The sequence below is a fragment of the Salmo trutta genome, chromosome 18, assembly GCF_901001165.1.
Source record: "Salmo trutta chromosome 18, fSalTru1.1, whole genome shotgun sequence".
Classification (NCBI taxonomy): Eukaryota; Metazoa; Chordata; class Actinopteri; order Salmoniformes; family Salmonidae; genus Salmo; species Salmo trutta.
Window position 1 is genome coordinate 14,060,233 of NC_042974.1, and position 14,682 is coordinate 14,074,914.

Genomic DNA, 14,682 nt, shown 5'->3' on the forward strand with positions numbered 1-14,682 from the left:
ACAAAAATAACAAAACGAAATACGACCGACAAAAAACAGTCTGGTAAGGCACAAGGCGAAACACAGAACAATCACCCACGAATCACAAACACAAACACACCCCAATATATGGGACTCTCAATCAAAGGCAAAGAGAAAACACCTGCCTTCAATTGAGAGTCCCAACCCCAATTAATCACCCATAGACATACACTCACTAGATTCCACATAGACATACATAAACCTAGACCATAAACCAAAACCCCGGAAATACTAAATCAAACACCCTTTAAACAAACACACCACCCTGAACCACATAAAACAAATACCCTCTGCCACGTCCTGACCAAACTACAATACTAATTAACCCTTATACTGGCCAGGACGTGACATCAGATTACAGATACTTTTGAAAAACTAGATGATTACTTCTAGGATTACTTTTAAATTCAGAAAGGATGTTTGCAACAACAACAAAAAATCTTTGACACATTTCTGTTTTCTCAATGACATTCAAATGTACATGGAGAGCTAACATTAATAATATGCATGTCAATCTCTCCTGGCTCAAAGTGGAGGACAGATTGACTTCATCATTGCTTGTATTTGCGAGAGGTATTGACATGCTGAATGCACTGAGCTGTCTGTTTAAACAACTAGCACACAGCTCGGACACCCATGCATACCCCACAAGACATGCCACCAGAAGTCTCTTCACAGTCTATAGGGAGGAGGTGTCACAGCGGTCGATGAAAGGGGACCAAGGCGCAGCGTGTAGAATGCTCATTCTTACTTTATTTCACGAGAACACAAACAAAATAACAGAACGACAGCCAACAGTTCCATAAGGTACTCAGACAAAACGGAAAATAACTACCCACAACACCAAAGGAAAAACAGGCTGCTTAAGTATGGCTTCCAATCAGAGACAACGAAAGACACCTGCCTCTGATTGGAAACCATACCCGGCCGAACATGAAAACCAACACATAGAAAATGATAACTAGAACAAACCCACATAGAAACAGAAAACCCAAAATACCTACAAAACAAACCCCCCTGCCACGCCCTGACCACTCTACTATGGCAAATTACCTCTTACAAGGGTCAGGACGTGACAGGAGGTCAGAGACCTTGCAATGTGGTGCCAGGACAACAACCTCTCCCTCAATGTGAGCAAAACAAAGGAGCTGATTGTGAACTATAGGAAAAGGAGGGCCGAACAGGCCCCCATTAACATCAACGGGGCTGAAGTGGAGCGGGTGTAGAGTTTCAAGTTCCTTGGTGTCCACATCACCAACAAACTATCATGGTCCAAACACACCAAGACAGTTGTGAAGAGGGCACAACAACACCTTTTCCCCCTCAGGAGACTGAAAAGATTTGGCATGGGTCCCTACATCCTCAAAAAGTTATACAGCTGCACCATCGAGAGCATCCTGACCAGTTGCATCACCGCCTGGTATGGCAACTGCTCGGTATCTAACCTTAAGAAGCAACATAGGGTAGTGCGTACGGCCCAGTACATCACTGGGGCCAAGCTTCATGACATCCAGGACCTCTACACTAGACGGTGTGAGTGGAAGGCCCAATAAATTGTCAAAGACTCCAGTCACCCAAGTCATAGACTGTTCTCTCTGCTACCACATGGCAAGCGGTACCGGAGCACCAAGTCTAGGACCAAATGCCTACTTAACATCTTCTACCCCCAAGCTGTAAGACTGCTGAACCATTAATCAAATGGCCAAATCATTGACCCCCACTTTACAAATTACCTCGACTAACCTGTACCCCCGCACATTGACTCAGTACCAGTACACCCTGTATATAGCCACATTATTATGTAATTTTCTTATGTTACTTTTTGATTTGATTTGATTTATTTATTTTCAGTTTATATTTTCTTAACTCTATTTCTTGAACTGCATTGTTGGTTAAGGACTTGTAAGTAAGCATTTCACCGTAAGGTCTACACCTGTTGTATTCGGCGCATGTGACAAATACAATTTGATTTTATTTGACAGTACTACATAGAGCTATGGCTACATGGATCTCTATTCCACATCAAGTAACTAATACACTTTATGGAAAAGCGGGGACTGTGAAGAGACACACACACACAGGAACAGACACACGCATACACACACACATGCTAACACACACACTCTATTCACATGTACACACAGATTTTGTGTTGTAGATATGTTGTAGTAATGTGTTTTAATGTGTTGTAGATATGTTGTATTAATGTGTTGTAGATATGTTGTAGTAATGTGTATTAATGTGTTTTAGATATGTTGTAGTTATGTGTATTAATGTGTTGTAGATATGTTGTAGTAATGTGTATTAATGTGTTGTAGTAATGTGTATTAATGTGTTGTAGATATGTTGTAGTAATGTGTATTAATGTGTTGGGAAGTGTAATGTTTTAAATCTGTGTTGCCTTAAACAAACCCCAGGAAGAGTAGCTGCTGACCATAATAAACCCCAGGAAGAGTAGCTGCTGACCATAATAAATCAGAGGAAGAGTAGCTGCTGACCATAATAAACCCCAGGAAGAGTAGCTGCTGACCATAATAAACCACAGGAAGAGTAGCTGCTGGCCATAATAAACCCCAGGAAGAGTAGCTGCTGCCTTGGCATGAACTAATAGGAATCCATAACAAACCCCAGGAAGAGTAGCTGCTGCCTTGGCAGGAACTAATAGGGATCCATAACAAACCCCAGGAAGAGTAGCTGCTGCCTTGGCAGGAACTAATAGGGATCCATAACAAACACCAGGAAGAGTAGCTGCTGCCTTGGCAGGAACTAATAGGGATCCATAACAAACACCAGGAAGAGTAGCTGCTGCCTTGGCAGGAACTAATGGGAATCCATAATAAATACAAATCAGCATTGAATAAAGTTGCAAGTTTAAGTTTGTTCCACCTGAGCGAGTCTGACCACAAGTCAGAGACCACTATGATGACGCACCACATGTGTTGATGGATCGTGGGAAAAGAGCAGGAATAGGCTTTTTTTTGGGCTACAGTCCAAGCTGTCTTCCAATGGTGTGACTGCTGTCAGTTTCCAAAGATTATCTAACATGAATAAACACATGGAGGTAAGGAGGACAGCAGTGGTGTGGCCTATGGGTGTTCACTTGGTATTCATATCCTCATAATGCAGTGATGTGAATCACACTGCTGCTCTCTTATTTAGCTATTTGTGCCTTACAGATTGTTGTGGATGGCTGTTCACAAATGTATATGTATATCCTAACCCAATAATGGTTGAATTGAAGAGGTTTAAGCTGCCTATCAAATCATTGTTTATGCAACCAGTGGAAAGCCAGCAGTGTTTCAGTGATTCTTGAAAGATGGTACAATCTCAAATCTAAAATATTTGTCTTAATATTAACAAAATGTAAAATATATATTTTGATACCAAGGTATCGACGGAAAAATGAATTCCCAAGTTTATCAAGCCTTTTTGCAGGAGAATGTTAGGCTATCTGTCCACCAATTGAAGCTCAACAGAAGTTGGGTGATGCAACAGGACAACGACCATAAACACAGAAGTAAATCAACAACAGAATGGCTTCAAGAGAAGAAAATACGCCTTCTGGAGTGTCCTGACCTCAACCCGATTGAGATGCTGTGGCATGACCTCAAGACAGTGGTTCACGCCAGACTTCCCAAGAACCAGACATAAACTGAAACAGTTTTGTAAAGAGGAATGGTCCAAATTCCTCCTGACCGTTGTGCAGGTCTGATCCGCAACTACAGAAAACGTTTGGTTGAGGTTATTGCTGCCAAAAGAGGGTCAACCAGTTATTAAATCCAAGGGTTCACATACTTTTTCCACCCTGCACTGTGAATGTTTACACAGTGTGTTCAATAAAGTCATGAAAACGTATAATTGTTTGTGTGTTATTAGTTTAAGCAGACTGTGTTTGTCTATTGTTGTGACTTAGATGAAGATCAGATCAAATTATATGACCAATTTATGTAGAAATCCAGGTAATTCCAAAGGGTTCACATACTTTTTCTTGCCACTGTAGCTCCCTATAGTTCCAAGTAGTTCCATATAGCTCCACCCCTTGACTTATTCCACATTTTGTTGTGTTACAGCCTGAATTCAAAATGGATTTTTAAAAAAACATCTCACCCAGCTACACACAATACCCCATAATGACAGTGAAACTGCAAATGTTTTAGGGGGAAAGTAACCAGATTATGTTACTGAGTTTGGGTAATCCAAAAGTTACGTTACTGATTGCAATTTTGGACAGGTAACTAGTAACTGTAACGGATTACATTTAGAAAGTAACCTACCGGGCCTCCCAAGTGGCGCAGCGGTCCAAGGCACTGCATCACAGTGATAGAGGTGTCACTACAGACCTTGGTTCGATCCCGGGCTGTTTCACAACCGGCCGTGATCGGGAGTCCCATAGGGCGCCGCACAATTGGCCCAGCGTCGTGTGGGTTAGGGGAGGGTTTGGCTACTTGGCTCATCGTGTTCTAGCGACTCCTTGTGGCGTGCCAGGCGCCTGCAGGCTGACCTCAGTCGGCAGGTGAACAGTGTTTCCTCAGACACATTGGAGCGGCTGGCTTCCGGGTTAAGCGGGCGGGTTGAGGGGACAAGATCAAAAATAAAGTAACCTACCTAACCCTGAGGCAGTCCCATGACAGTCAGGACTCACCGTAGGTCATGCACACTCATGTATCTCAATGTAATGGTGGCAACCATTTTAACTGTCATCCTCCTGCTCTCCCTCTCCAGTGCGGTTCGCCCCGTACCGGCCACCTGACATCTCCCTGAAGCCCCTCCTCTTCGAGGTGCCCAGCATCACCATGGACTCCATCTTCACCGGCCGTGATTGGCTGTTCCAGGAGGTCGACGCCCATCTCAACAGTGGCAAAAACAGCACCAACCGCGGTGTGGTTGTTGTGGGCAACATCGGCTACGGCAAGACGGCCATTATCTCTCGTCTGGTGGCGCTGAGCTGCCACGGAACACGCATGAGACAGACGGCCTCTGACTCTCCGCAGACCTCACCCAAACGTAGGCTCAGATACCTACTATTAGAGAGTGTTAAAATGACCACACCCAACAACTCATCTTTCAATAAAGTTTCTTAAAAACATTTCTGTTCACCAAAACAGAGGCGGCATATCCGCTTTGTTATTGTTTGAAACGCAGATATCCCCTTTAAGGTAATACAATAATGGTTTGACAAACATGCCATTGGTTAAACCCTCTTCCTTCTATGCGTTTCCTCAGATGGAGAGCTCCCCCTTACCCAGCCCCAGCCGTCCCACAGCACAGGTACCCTGGGAGGTGGCAGCTGTCCCGGGACCCCCGAGATGAGACCACGCCAGGAGGAGACCATGAGGAGACTGGCATCTCAGGTAAAAAAATATAAAACCTCCAAAAAAGATCATACCCTCATTGTCTAGCTAGCAAACCACTTAAAATGCATGTCCAACTTCTTAGTAAGTGGCCCGCTAGTGTGGATATTGGAACAGTTTCAAGTTTCACATTTGAGACATCAGTACGCAAGGCTCTTTAGATTACAGATATCCATTAAGGGCCTATAAACATTCTTACAACCTTTTCTCTGGACTAAACTTGTTAACATTTATGAACCTGTCTAGACTGTTAAATAAGGTATGACTGATGTAGGTGCTAAGTGGCTTCCCTAAATCCCCACAACACTCACATCATCACACCATAGCCCCAGTCTCCCCTTCCCTAAACCCTAAACAGGGGTGACAGATGCCATTTGTAGCCCCACATCAAGCCCCGCCTCCAGCCCCACCTCCAACCCCTTCTCCAGCCCAGACTCAGCCCCATCCTCATCCCTCTCCCCAGGCCCATTCCCAGCCCCATCCCCCTCCCCATCCCCATTCCCAGCCCCATTCCCTCTCCCCAGACCCATCCCTCGCCCGAGCCCCATTTCCAGTCCCATTCCCAACCCTCCCAACCCCAGCCCATCCCCCTCCCCAGCCCTATTCCCAGCCCCATTCCCAACCCTCCCAACCCCAGACCCATTCCCACCCCTCCCATCCCCAGCCCATCCCCCTCCCCAGCCCTATTCCCAGTCCCATTCCCAACCCTCCCCCAGCCCCATTCCCAACCCAATCACACATCCCTCTCTCCAGCACCATTCCCAGCCCCATCACACATCCCTCACCCCAGCACCATTCCCAGCCCCATCACACATCCCTCACCCCAGCACCATTCCCAACCCTATCACACATCCCTCTCCCTAGCATCATTCCCAGCCCCATCACACATCCCTCTCTCCAGCACCATTCCCAACCCTATCACACATCGCTCTCCCTAGCATCATTCCCAGCCCCATCACACATCCCTCTCTCCAGCACCATTCCCAACCCAATCACACATCCCTCTCTCCAGCACCATTCCCAGCCCCATCACACATCCCTCACCCCAGCACCATTCCCAGCCCCATCACACATCCCTCTCTCCAGCACCATTCCCAGCCCCATCACACATCCCTCATCCCAGCACCATTCCCAGCCCCATCACACATCCCTCTCTCCAGCACCATTCCCAACCCTATCACACATCCCTCTCTCCAGCACCATTCCCAACCCTATCACACATCCCTCACCCCAGCACCATTCCCAGCCCCATCACACATCCCTCTCTCCAGCACCATTCCCAACCCCATCACACATCCCTCTCTCCAGCACCATTCCCAGCCCCATCACACATCCCTCTCTCCAGCACCATTCCCAGCCCCATCACACATCCCTCTCTCCAGCACCATTCCCAACCCTATCACACATCCCTCTCCCCAGCACCATTCCCAACCCTATCACACATCCCTCTCCCCAGCACCATTCCCAGCCCCATCACACATCCCTCTCTCCAGCACCATTCCCAACCCCATCACACATCCCTCTCTCCAGCACCATTCCCAACCCTATCACACATCCCTCTCCCCAGCACCATTCCCAGCCCCATCACACATCCCTCTCTCCAGCACCATTCCCAACCCCATCACACATCCCTCTCTCCAGCACCATTCCCAACCCTATCACACATCCCTCTCCCCAGCACCATTCCCAGCCCCATCACACATCCCTCTCTCCAGCACCATTCCCAACCCCATCACACATCCCTCTCTCCAGCACCATTCCCAACCCTATCACACATCGCTCTCCCTAGCATCATTCCCAGCCTCATTCCCATCCCCATTGTAGCAGCGCCGGTTTATAAAACCTGATTCCCATTGTCAAAACATAGAAAACAGGGTCGTGTTCATTAAGCACCAATCTGAAGAAAGAAAGAGTAAAACGTTGAGGGACTTCCTGGACTTCCTGGATCAATAAGAAATGCTCATTTTATTTTTCACATTTTGTGGAAAGTTTTTTTACAGTGTGCCCTTATGAACATAACCCAATATTGTATTTTCCATCCCATTTTACTGACCTGACTATCACGTATCCCCCTCTCTATCGCCCCAGGTGGTGGCGTACCACTACTGCCAGGCAGACAACGCCTACACGTGCCTGGTGCCGGAGTTTGTCCACAACGTGGCAGCGTTGCTGTGTCGCTCGCCGCAGCTCATCGCCTACAGAGAGCTGCTGCTCCGGGAGCCACACCTACAAAGTATTCTCAGTCTACGCTCCTGTGTTAAGGATCCCCTGGCCTCCTTCAGAAGAGGAGTTCTAGAACCCCTGGATGTCCTCTACAAAGGTGATACAACTCTCTGCTGCTATTATCTGCTGCTATTATACACCCTTAGATAACTATCATAGATAACTCTACTAGGAGTTCTAGGAACCCTGGATGCTCTCTACAAAGGTGAGTTCTGGTCTGCATCGCAAATGGCACCCTATTAGCTATATATTGCACTCTTTTGGACCAGAACCCTATAGGTCCTGGTTAAAAGTAGTGCCCTATAGGTCCTGGTTAAAAGTAGTGCCCTATAGGCCCTGGTTAAAAAAAGGTGAAATAAAAAAATGTAAATGTTGGAACATTTCTGCGGGGACTTGCTTCCATTCAGCCACAAGAGCATTAGTGAGGTCGGGCACTGATGTTGGGCGAATAGGCCTGGCTCACAGTCGGCGTTCCAATTCATCTCAAAGTTGTTCGATGGGGTTGAGGTCAGGGCTTTGTGCAGGCCAGTCAAGTTCTTCCATATGATCTCGACAAACCATTCCTGTATGGACCACACTTTGTGCACAGGGGCATTGTCATGCTGAAACAGGAAAGGGCCTTCCCCAAACTGTTGCCATAAAGTTGGAAGCACAAAATCGTCTACAATGTCATTGTATGCTGTAGCGTTAAGATTTTCCTCCACTGGAACTTAGGGGCCTAGCCCGAACCATGAAAAACATCCCCAGACAATTATTCCTCCACTGGACTGCCAGATGGTGAAGCGTGATTCATCATTCCAAAGAACGCGTTTCTACTGCTCCAGAGTCCAATGGCGGCGAGCTTTACACCACTCCAACCGGCGCTTGGTATTGCACATGGGGATCTTATGCTTGTGTGTTGCTGCTTGGCCATGGAAACCCATTTCATGAAGCTTCCGACGAACAGTTATTGTGCTGACGTTGCTTCCAGAGCCAGTTTGGAACTCGGTAGTGAGTGTTGCAACCGAGGACAGACAATTTTTACGTGCTATGCACTTCAGCACTCGGCGGTCCCGTTCTGTGAGCTTGTGTGGCCTACCACTTGTTACTCCTAGATATTTCCACTTCACAATAACAGCACATACAGTTGACCGGGGCAGCTCTAGCAGGGCATAAATTTGACGAACTGACTTGTTGAAAATGTAGCATCCTATGATGGTGCCACATTGAAAGTCACTAATTTGAAGGGCTGTCCACATACTTTTGCGTATATAGTGTATGTATTCTTGATTTCAGCAATAAAGGTCTGAGCACATTAGGCCGAACATTTGCAGTCAGATTGTTTTGGTCAATATTGACTATTTTCTCTGTGTGTTTTTCCAGAGAGGAAGATCACCTCGGAAGAAGACCTGGTCATCCTGATAGATGGGCTAAATGAAGCAGAGTTCCACAAGCCTGACTACGGAGACACCATCGTCTCCTTCCTCAGCAAAACCATCAGCTTGTTTCCCCACTGGCTCAAACTGGTGGTCACGGTCAGGACCACATTGCAGGTAGACTCATTAGATACAGTCCTCTACCTTTCTAATAAGAGGCCATTAAAAAGAAACAACATTAACACTAGCTACGTTTCCATACAATTGGCGAAAGGTTTTCATGCGAATAATCTAGAATCCGCATCAAGAAAATATGCACATTTTCCTACCAGTGGTGTGTTTCCACCTAATTCACTTGTTGATGATAAAAATCAGTGTGTGATGACGTAGTGACACAAAATGTACTTCTTCGCTTAAGTTTTCATGTAGTGGATAAAAATCTATAGCATTTTCAACTCTACCGGTAATTCTGTTACAAAAAACTGTTGGGTTAAATAACAAATGTGCCTGCTCTGGTCTTGGCACATGTGCTCTAGCCAACAGCTTACAGATACGGTGTGGGTAGGCCACCTAACCTACATGATGAGAATATTATGGATAAAATCAAGACTATTTGTATTTCTCCAACGTCAGCCAAGCATTGATCATCATGTCACCAGAATGTGTCCCTCGATATTTATTGGAAAGGAGCATCAAGCTCATCACCTTGCACTTTCACCACCCTGTGAAGTTCATAACTTCTTTCATATTTAGCCTAATAAACTGCATGCTTTCCTGAGTCATAGTGGGAGGACCACACAACATATCATCACGTGACTCCAACGTTTACTTCGATATGATGTATATTATTTACAGTTGAAGTCGGAAGTTTACATACACCTTAGCCAAATACATTTAAACTCAGTTTTTCACAACTCCTGACATTTAATCCTAGTAAAAATTCCCTGTCTTAGGTCAGGTAGGATCACCACTTTATTTTAAGAATGTGAAATGTCAGATTGATAGTAGAGAGAAGGATTTATTTCAGCTTTTATTTCTTTCATCACATTCCCAGTTGGTCAGAAGATTATATACACTCAATTAGTATTTGGTAGTATTGCATTTAAATTGTTTAACTTGGGTCAAACGTTTCGGGTAGCCTTCTACAAGCTTCCCACAATAAGTTGGGTGAATTTTGGCCCATTCCTCCTGACAGAGATGGTGTAACTGGGTCAGGTTTTTAGGCCTCCTTGCTCGCACACGCTTTTTCAGTTCTGCCCACACATTTTCTATAGGATTGAGGTCAGGGCTTTGTGATGGCCACTCCAATACCTTGCCTTTGTTGTCCTTAAGCCATTTTGCCACAACTTTGGAAGTATGCGACCAAGCTTTAACTTCTTGACTGATGTCTTGAGATGTTGCTTCAATATATCCACATAATTTCCCTTTCTCATGAAGCCATCTATTTTGTGAAGTGCACCAGTCCCTCCTGCAGCAAAGCACCCCCACAACATGATGCTGCCACCCCCATGCTTCACGGTTTGGATGGTGTTCTCCAAACATAACGATGGTCATTATGGCCAAACAGTTCTATATTTGTTTCATCAGACCAGAGTACATTTCTACAAAGTACGATCTTTGTCCCCATGTGCAGTTGAAAACCGTAGTCTGGCTTTTTTATGGCGGTTTTGGAGCAGTGGCTTCTTCCTTGCTGAGCGGCCTTTCAGGTTATGTCGATATATGACTCGTTTTACTATGGATATAGATACTTTTGTACCTGTTTCCTCCAGCGTTTTCACAAGGTCCTTTGCTGTTGTTCTGGGATTGATTTGCACTTTTCGCACCAAAGTACGTTCATCTCTAGGAGACAGAACGCGTCTCCTTCCTGAGCGGTATGACGGCTGCGTGGTCCCATGGTGTTCATACTTGCGTACTATTGTTTGTACAGATGAACGTGGTACCTTCAGGCATTTCTCCCAAGGATGAACCAGACTTGTGGAGGACTACAATTTTTTTCTGAGGTCTTGACAAATTTTTTGGTATTTTTCCATGATGTCAAGCAAAGAGGCACGGAGTTTAAAGGTAGGCCTTGATATACATCCACAGGTACACCTACAATTGACTCAAATTATGTCAATTAGCCTATCAGAAACTTCTACAGCCATGACAACATTTTCTGGAACGTTCCAAGCTGTTTAAAGGCACAGTCAACTTAGTGTATGTAAACTTCTGACCCACTGGAATTGACACAGTGAATTGTAGGTGAAATAATCTGTCTGTAAACAATTGTTGGAAAAATAAACTTGTGCCTTGGACAAAGTAGATGTCTTAACCGACTTGCCAAAACTATTGTTTGTTAACAAGAAATCTGTGGAGTGGTTGAAAAACAAGTTTTAATGACTCCAACCTAAGTGTACGGTATGTAAACTTCAGACTTAAATATTTGCGCATAAAGGCGTTTCCACCGCAATTTTACTGACACAAACAGATCACACCATGTCGAATGAACAAATTATCTGTCAGCATTTATAAAATTGTACCGAAACTTCCTGTTTCCATCAGAGCTGTCGTTATTTTTTTATAGGGTGTGACTTTATTTGCATTAACAACTGGATGGAAACATGGTTACCATTGTCCAACTGGATGGAAACATGGTTACCATTGTCCAACTGGATGGAAACATGGTTACCATTGTCCAACTGGATGGAAACATGGTTACCATTGTCCAACTGGATGGAAACATGGTTACCATTGTCCAACTGGATGGAAACATGGTTACCATTGTCCAACTGGATGGAAACATGGTTACCATTGTCCAACTGGATGGAAACATGGTTACCATTGTCCAACTGGATGGAAACATGGTTACCATTGTCCAACTGGATGGAAACATGGTTACCATTGTCCAACTGGATGGAAACATGGTTACCATTGTCCAACTGGATGGAAACATGGTTACCATTGTCCAAAAAGTATCATTTTCTTTTGATAGAGATTGTCAATAGATTGACATCAGTGGAAGATCCTAGATGGCTTCTATATCTTGTTCCACCTCTCTTTCCCTCCCACCTTTTATTCTTCTTCATCCCACCTTCATTCTCCTCTCTCCCATCTCGTTTCTCCATTTATCCCTTCTTCCCGCATTCTTTTTCCATTCATCTTCATCCTCCTCTCTCCTTCTCTCTCCTCCTCATCCTCCTCTCCTTCCTCCATCATTCCCCTCCTCCTCCTCCTTCTCCCCTCTCCCCTCCCTTACTTCCCTCCTATAGGAGATCACCAAGCTTCTCCCATTCCACCATATCTCTGTGGATGGTCTAGAGGAGAATGATGCAATAGACCAGGACTTACAGGGTTACATCCTGCACCGCATCCACAGCAGTCCTGAGATACAGAACAACATCTCTCTCAACGGCAAGATGGACAACACCACCTTCGGCAAGCTCTCAGCCCACCTCAAGGCCCTCAGCCAGGGCTCCTATCTCTACCTCAAACTCACCTTTGACCTTATAGAGAAGGGGTACCTGGTCCTCAAGAGCTCCAGCTACAAGGTCAGCCTGCCATTTACACTACATTGTATTGCCTAAGTTTTATTCTTGTCTTGTTCATTTTATTCCTAATTTTAATTATATGTGCCATTTTATTGCACTCCCTATCTAAGAAATGTGCTATAATAATGACCGATTGATTGACTGACTGACTGATCAATTAACGGATTGATTCATTGATCCCAGGTGGTGCCTGTCAATCTGGTTGAGGTGTACCTGTTGCAGTGCAACATGCGTTTCCCTACACAGTCTTCCTTCGAACGGGCCCTCCCCCTACTCAACGTGGCTGTGGCGTCCCTCCACCCCCTCACTGACGAACAGATCTACCAGGCTATCAATGCTGGCTCCCTGCAGGCAAATACACGTATTAATCAGACAGGAAACTGTTAGCATCTCCCATAGGAAAACATGTCCCACTTTTATTCATTTATTTTATTGAAACTTTATTTAACTAGGCAAGTCAGTTAAGAACAAATTCTTATTTACAATGACGGCCTCCTGCGGGAACGGGGGCTGGGATTAAAAATACACAATCATTTAAATAACAATATAGGACAAAACACACATCACAACACTTACAGTGGGCTCCAAAATGACCTGGTACCCCTGACTGGCAATGCACAAACAATACTTAAAAAATATAAACAATATAATTATAGAGAGAAACTCAAAATACCAACATGTGAGAAATACTGTACTTTATTAATGTTTCAATGGAACCAAACAAAATCATACAATTATTTAATACAAAATAAATGTCACCAAAATCAAGGTTTCATAATTATTGGCACTCCTCATTTAGTACTTAGTGCAACCACCTCTGGCAGGGATAACAGCATGGTCTTTTCCTGTAGTGTTTGACAAGGTTAAGGAACACATTTGGAGGGATTTTGGACCTTTCCTCTATGCAGATCCTTTCAATATCCTTCATATTCTTGGGTTTGCGCTTATCAACTACCCTCTTCAACTCAGCCCACACGTTTTCGATTGGATTGAGGTCCGGTGACTGACATGGCCATGGCAGAACATTGATTTTGTAGTCACAGAACCATTTCTGTGTGGATCTTGAGGTATGTTTTGGTCTTGTTGAAAAGTCCACCTACGGCCAAATCCCAGCCTTCTGGCAGAGGCAACCAGCTTGTCAGACAAAATTGCCTGATACTTGGTGGAATTCATTATGGCATCAATCTTAACCAGTGACCCTGGACCTCTGGAATTAAAACAGCCCCAAAACATCACTGACCCACCACCATATTTCACCGTGGGTATGAGGTGCCTCTCCTTGTATGCAGCTCTGTTTCAACGCCAAACATGCCGATGCTGTATCTGACCAAAACGTTCAAATTTGGTCTCATCTGACCAGAGCACCTTCTTCCAGTCATAATTTAAATGACGTTTCGCAAACTCCAAGTGCTTGCGTCTGTGTCTTGGGGTCTGAAAGGGCTTTCTTCTGGCAACCCTTCCAAAGAGCCTGTGGTTGTGGAGGTGACGTCTGATGGTGCTTTTTGAAACCTGGTGACCCCAAGACGCCACCAAGGCCTGCAATTCTTTCACAGTGATTCTTGGGGATGTTGTTGCTTCTCACCATCCTCCTCCCTATCCTGGGGGGAAATGCATTTGCGTCCTCTACCCGTGAGGTTTTCAACTGTTCCATATCTTTAGATTTTTTTAAATAATTGCTAGCCATTACCAGATTTTTTTAATTTTTTTAAATGTAACCTTTAACTAGGTATTTATTTAACTAACCTTTATTATGAAGGTCTACGACCATCTGTCTCTTTTGAACTTCCAGTTCTTTTGTTTTCTTCATGGTGTTGGATGACAAAGGGATATTGTATGTGTGTTATCTCATTTTTATACCCTAGTGAAACAGGAAGTGACGTAATGGCTCAATATAGTTCCTTAAGACTTAGATAAACTTAAATAAGTGGAATTTAATTATTGGTTTAATTTCGGTAGATGTTATGTACAATAATAACCCTTAAGGGTGCCATTAATTGTGAAACCTTGATTTGGAGGACATTGATTTTTAATTAAATCAATAAATTATTTTGGTGGGTTCCATTGAAACGTTAATAAAATACATTATTTCTCACATGTTGGTATTTTGAGTTTATCTCTATAATTATATTGTTTATATTTTTTTAAGTATTGTTTGTGCATTGCCAGTCAGGGGTGCCAGTAATTTTGGAGCCCACCATGCTAACA

The 14,682-nt window shown here is 44.5% G+C and overlaps 1 protein-coding gene across 1 annotated transcript in view; it reads left to right on the top strand.

Moving 5' to 3' along the window:
- LOC115152867 (protein TANC2-like) overlaps nucleotides 1-14,682 on the top strand; it is a 411,487-nt gene that overhangs the window by 335,775 nt on the left and 61,030 nt on the right. The window contains exons 11-16 of the mRNA XM_029697757.1: nucleotides 4,744-5,025; nucleotides 5,245-5,372; nucleotides 7,461-7,692; nucleotides 8,958-9,127; nucleotides 12,199-12,477; nucleotides 12,661-12,828. Of these exons, the coding sequence (XP_029553617.1) occupies nucleotides 4,744-5,025; nucleotides 5,245-5,372; nucleotides 7,461-7,692; nucleotides 8,958-9,127; nucleotides 12,199-12,477; nucleotides 12,661-12,828 (1,259 nt within the window). The remainder of the gene's footprint in view (nucleotides 1-4,743; nucleotides 5,026-5,244; nucleotides 5,373-7,460; nucleotides 7,693-8,957; nucleotides 9,128-12,198; nucleotides 12,478-12,660; nucleotides 12,829-14,682) is intronic.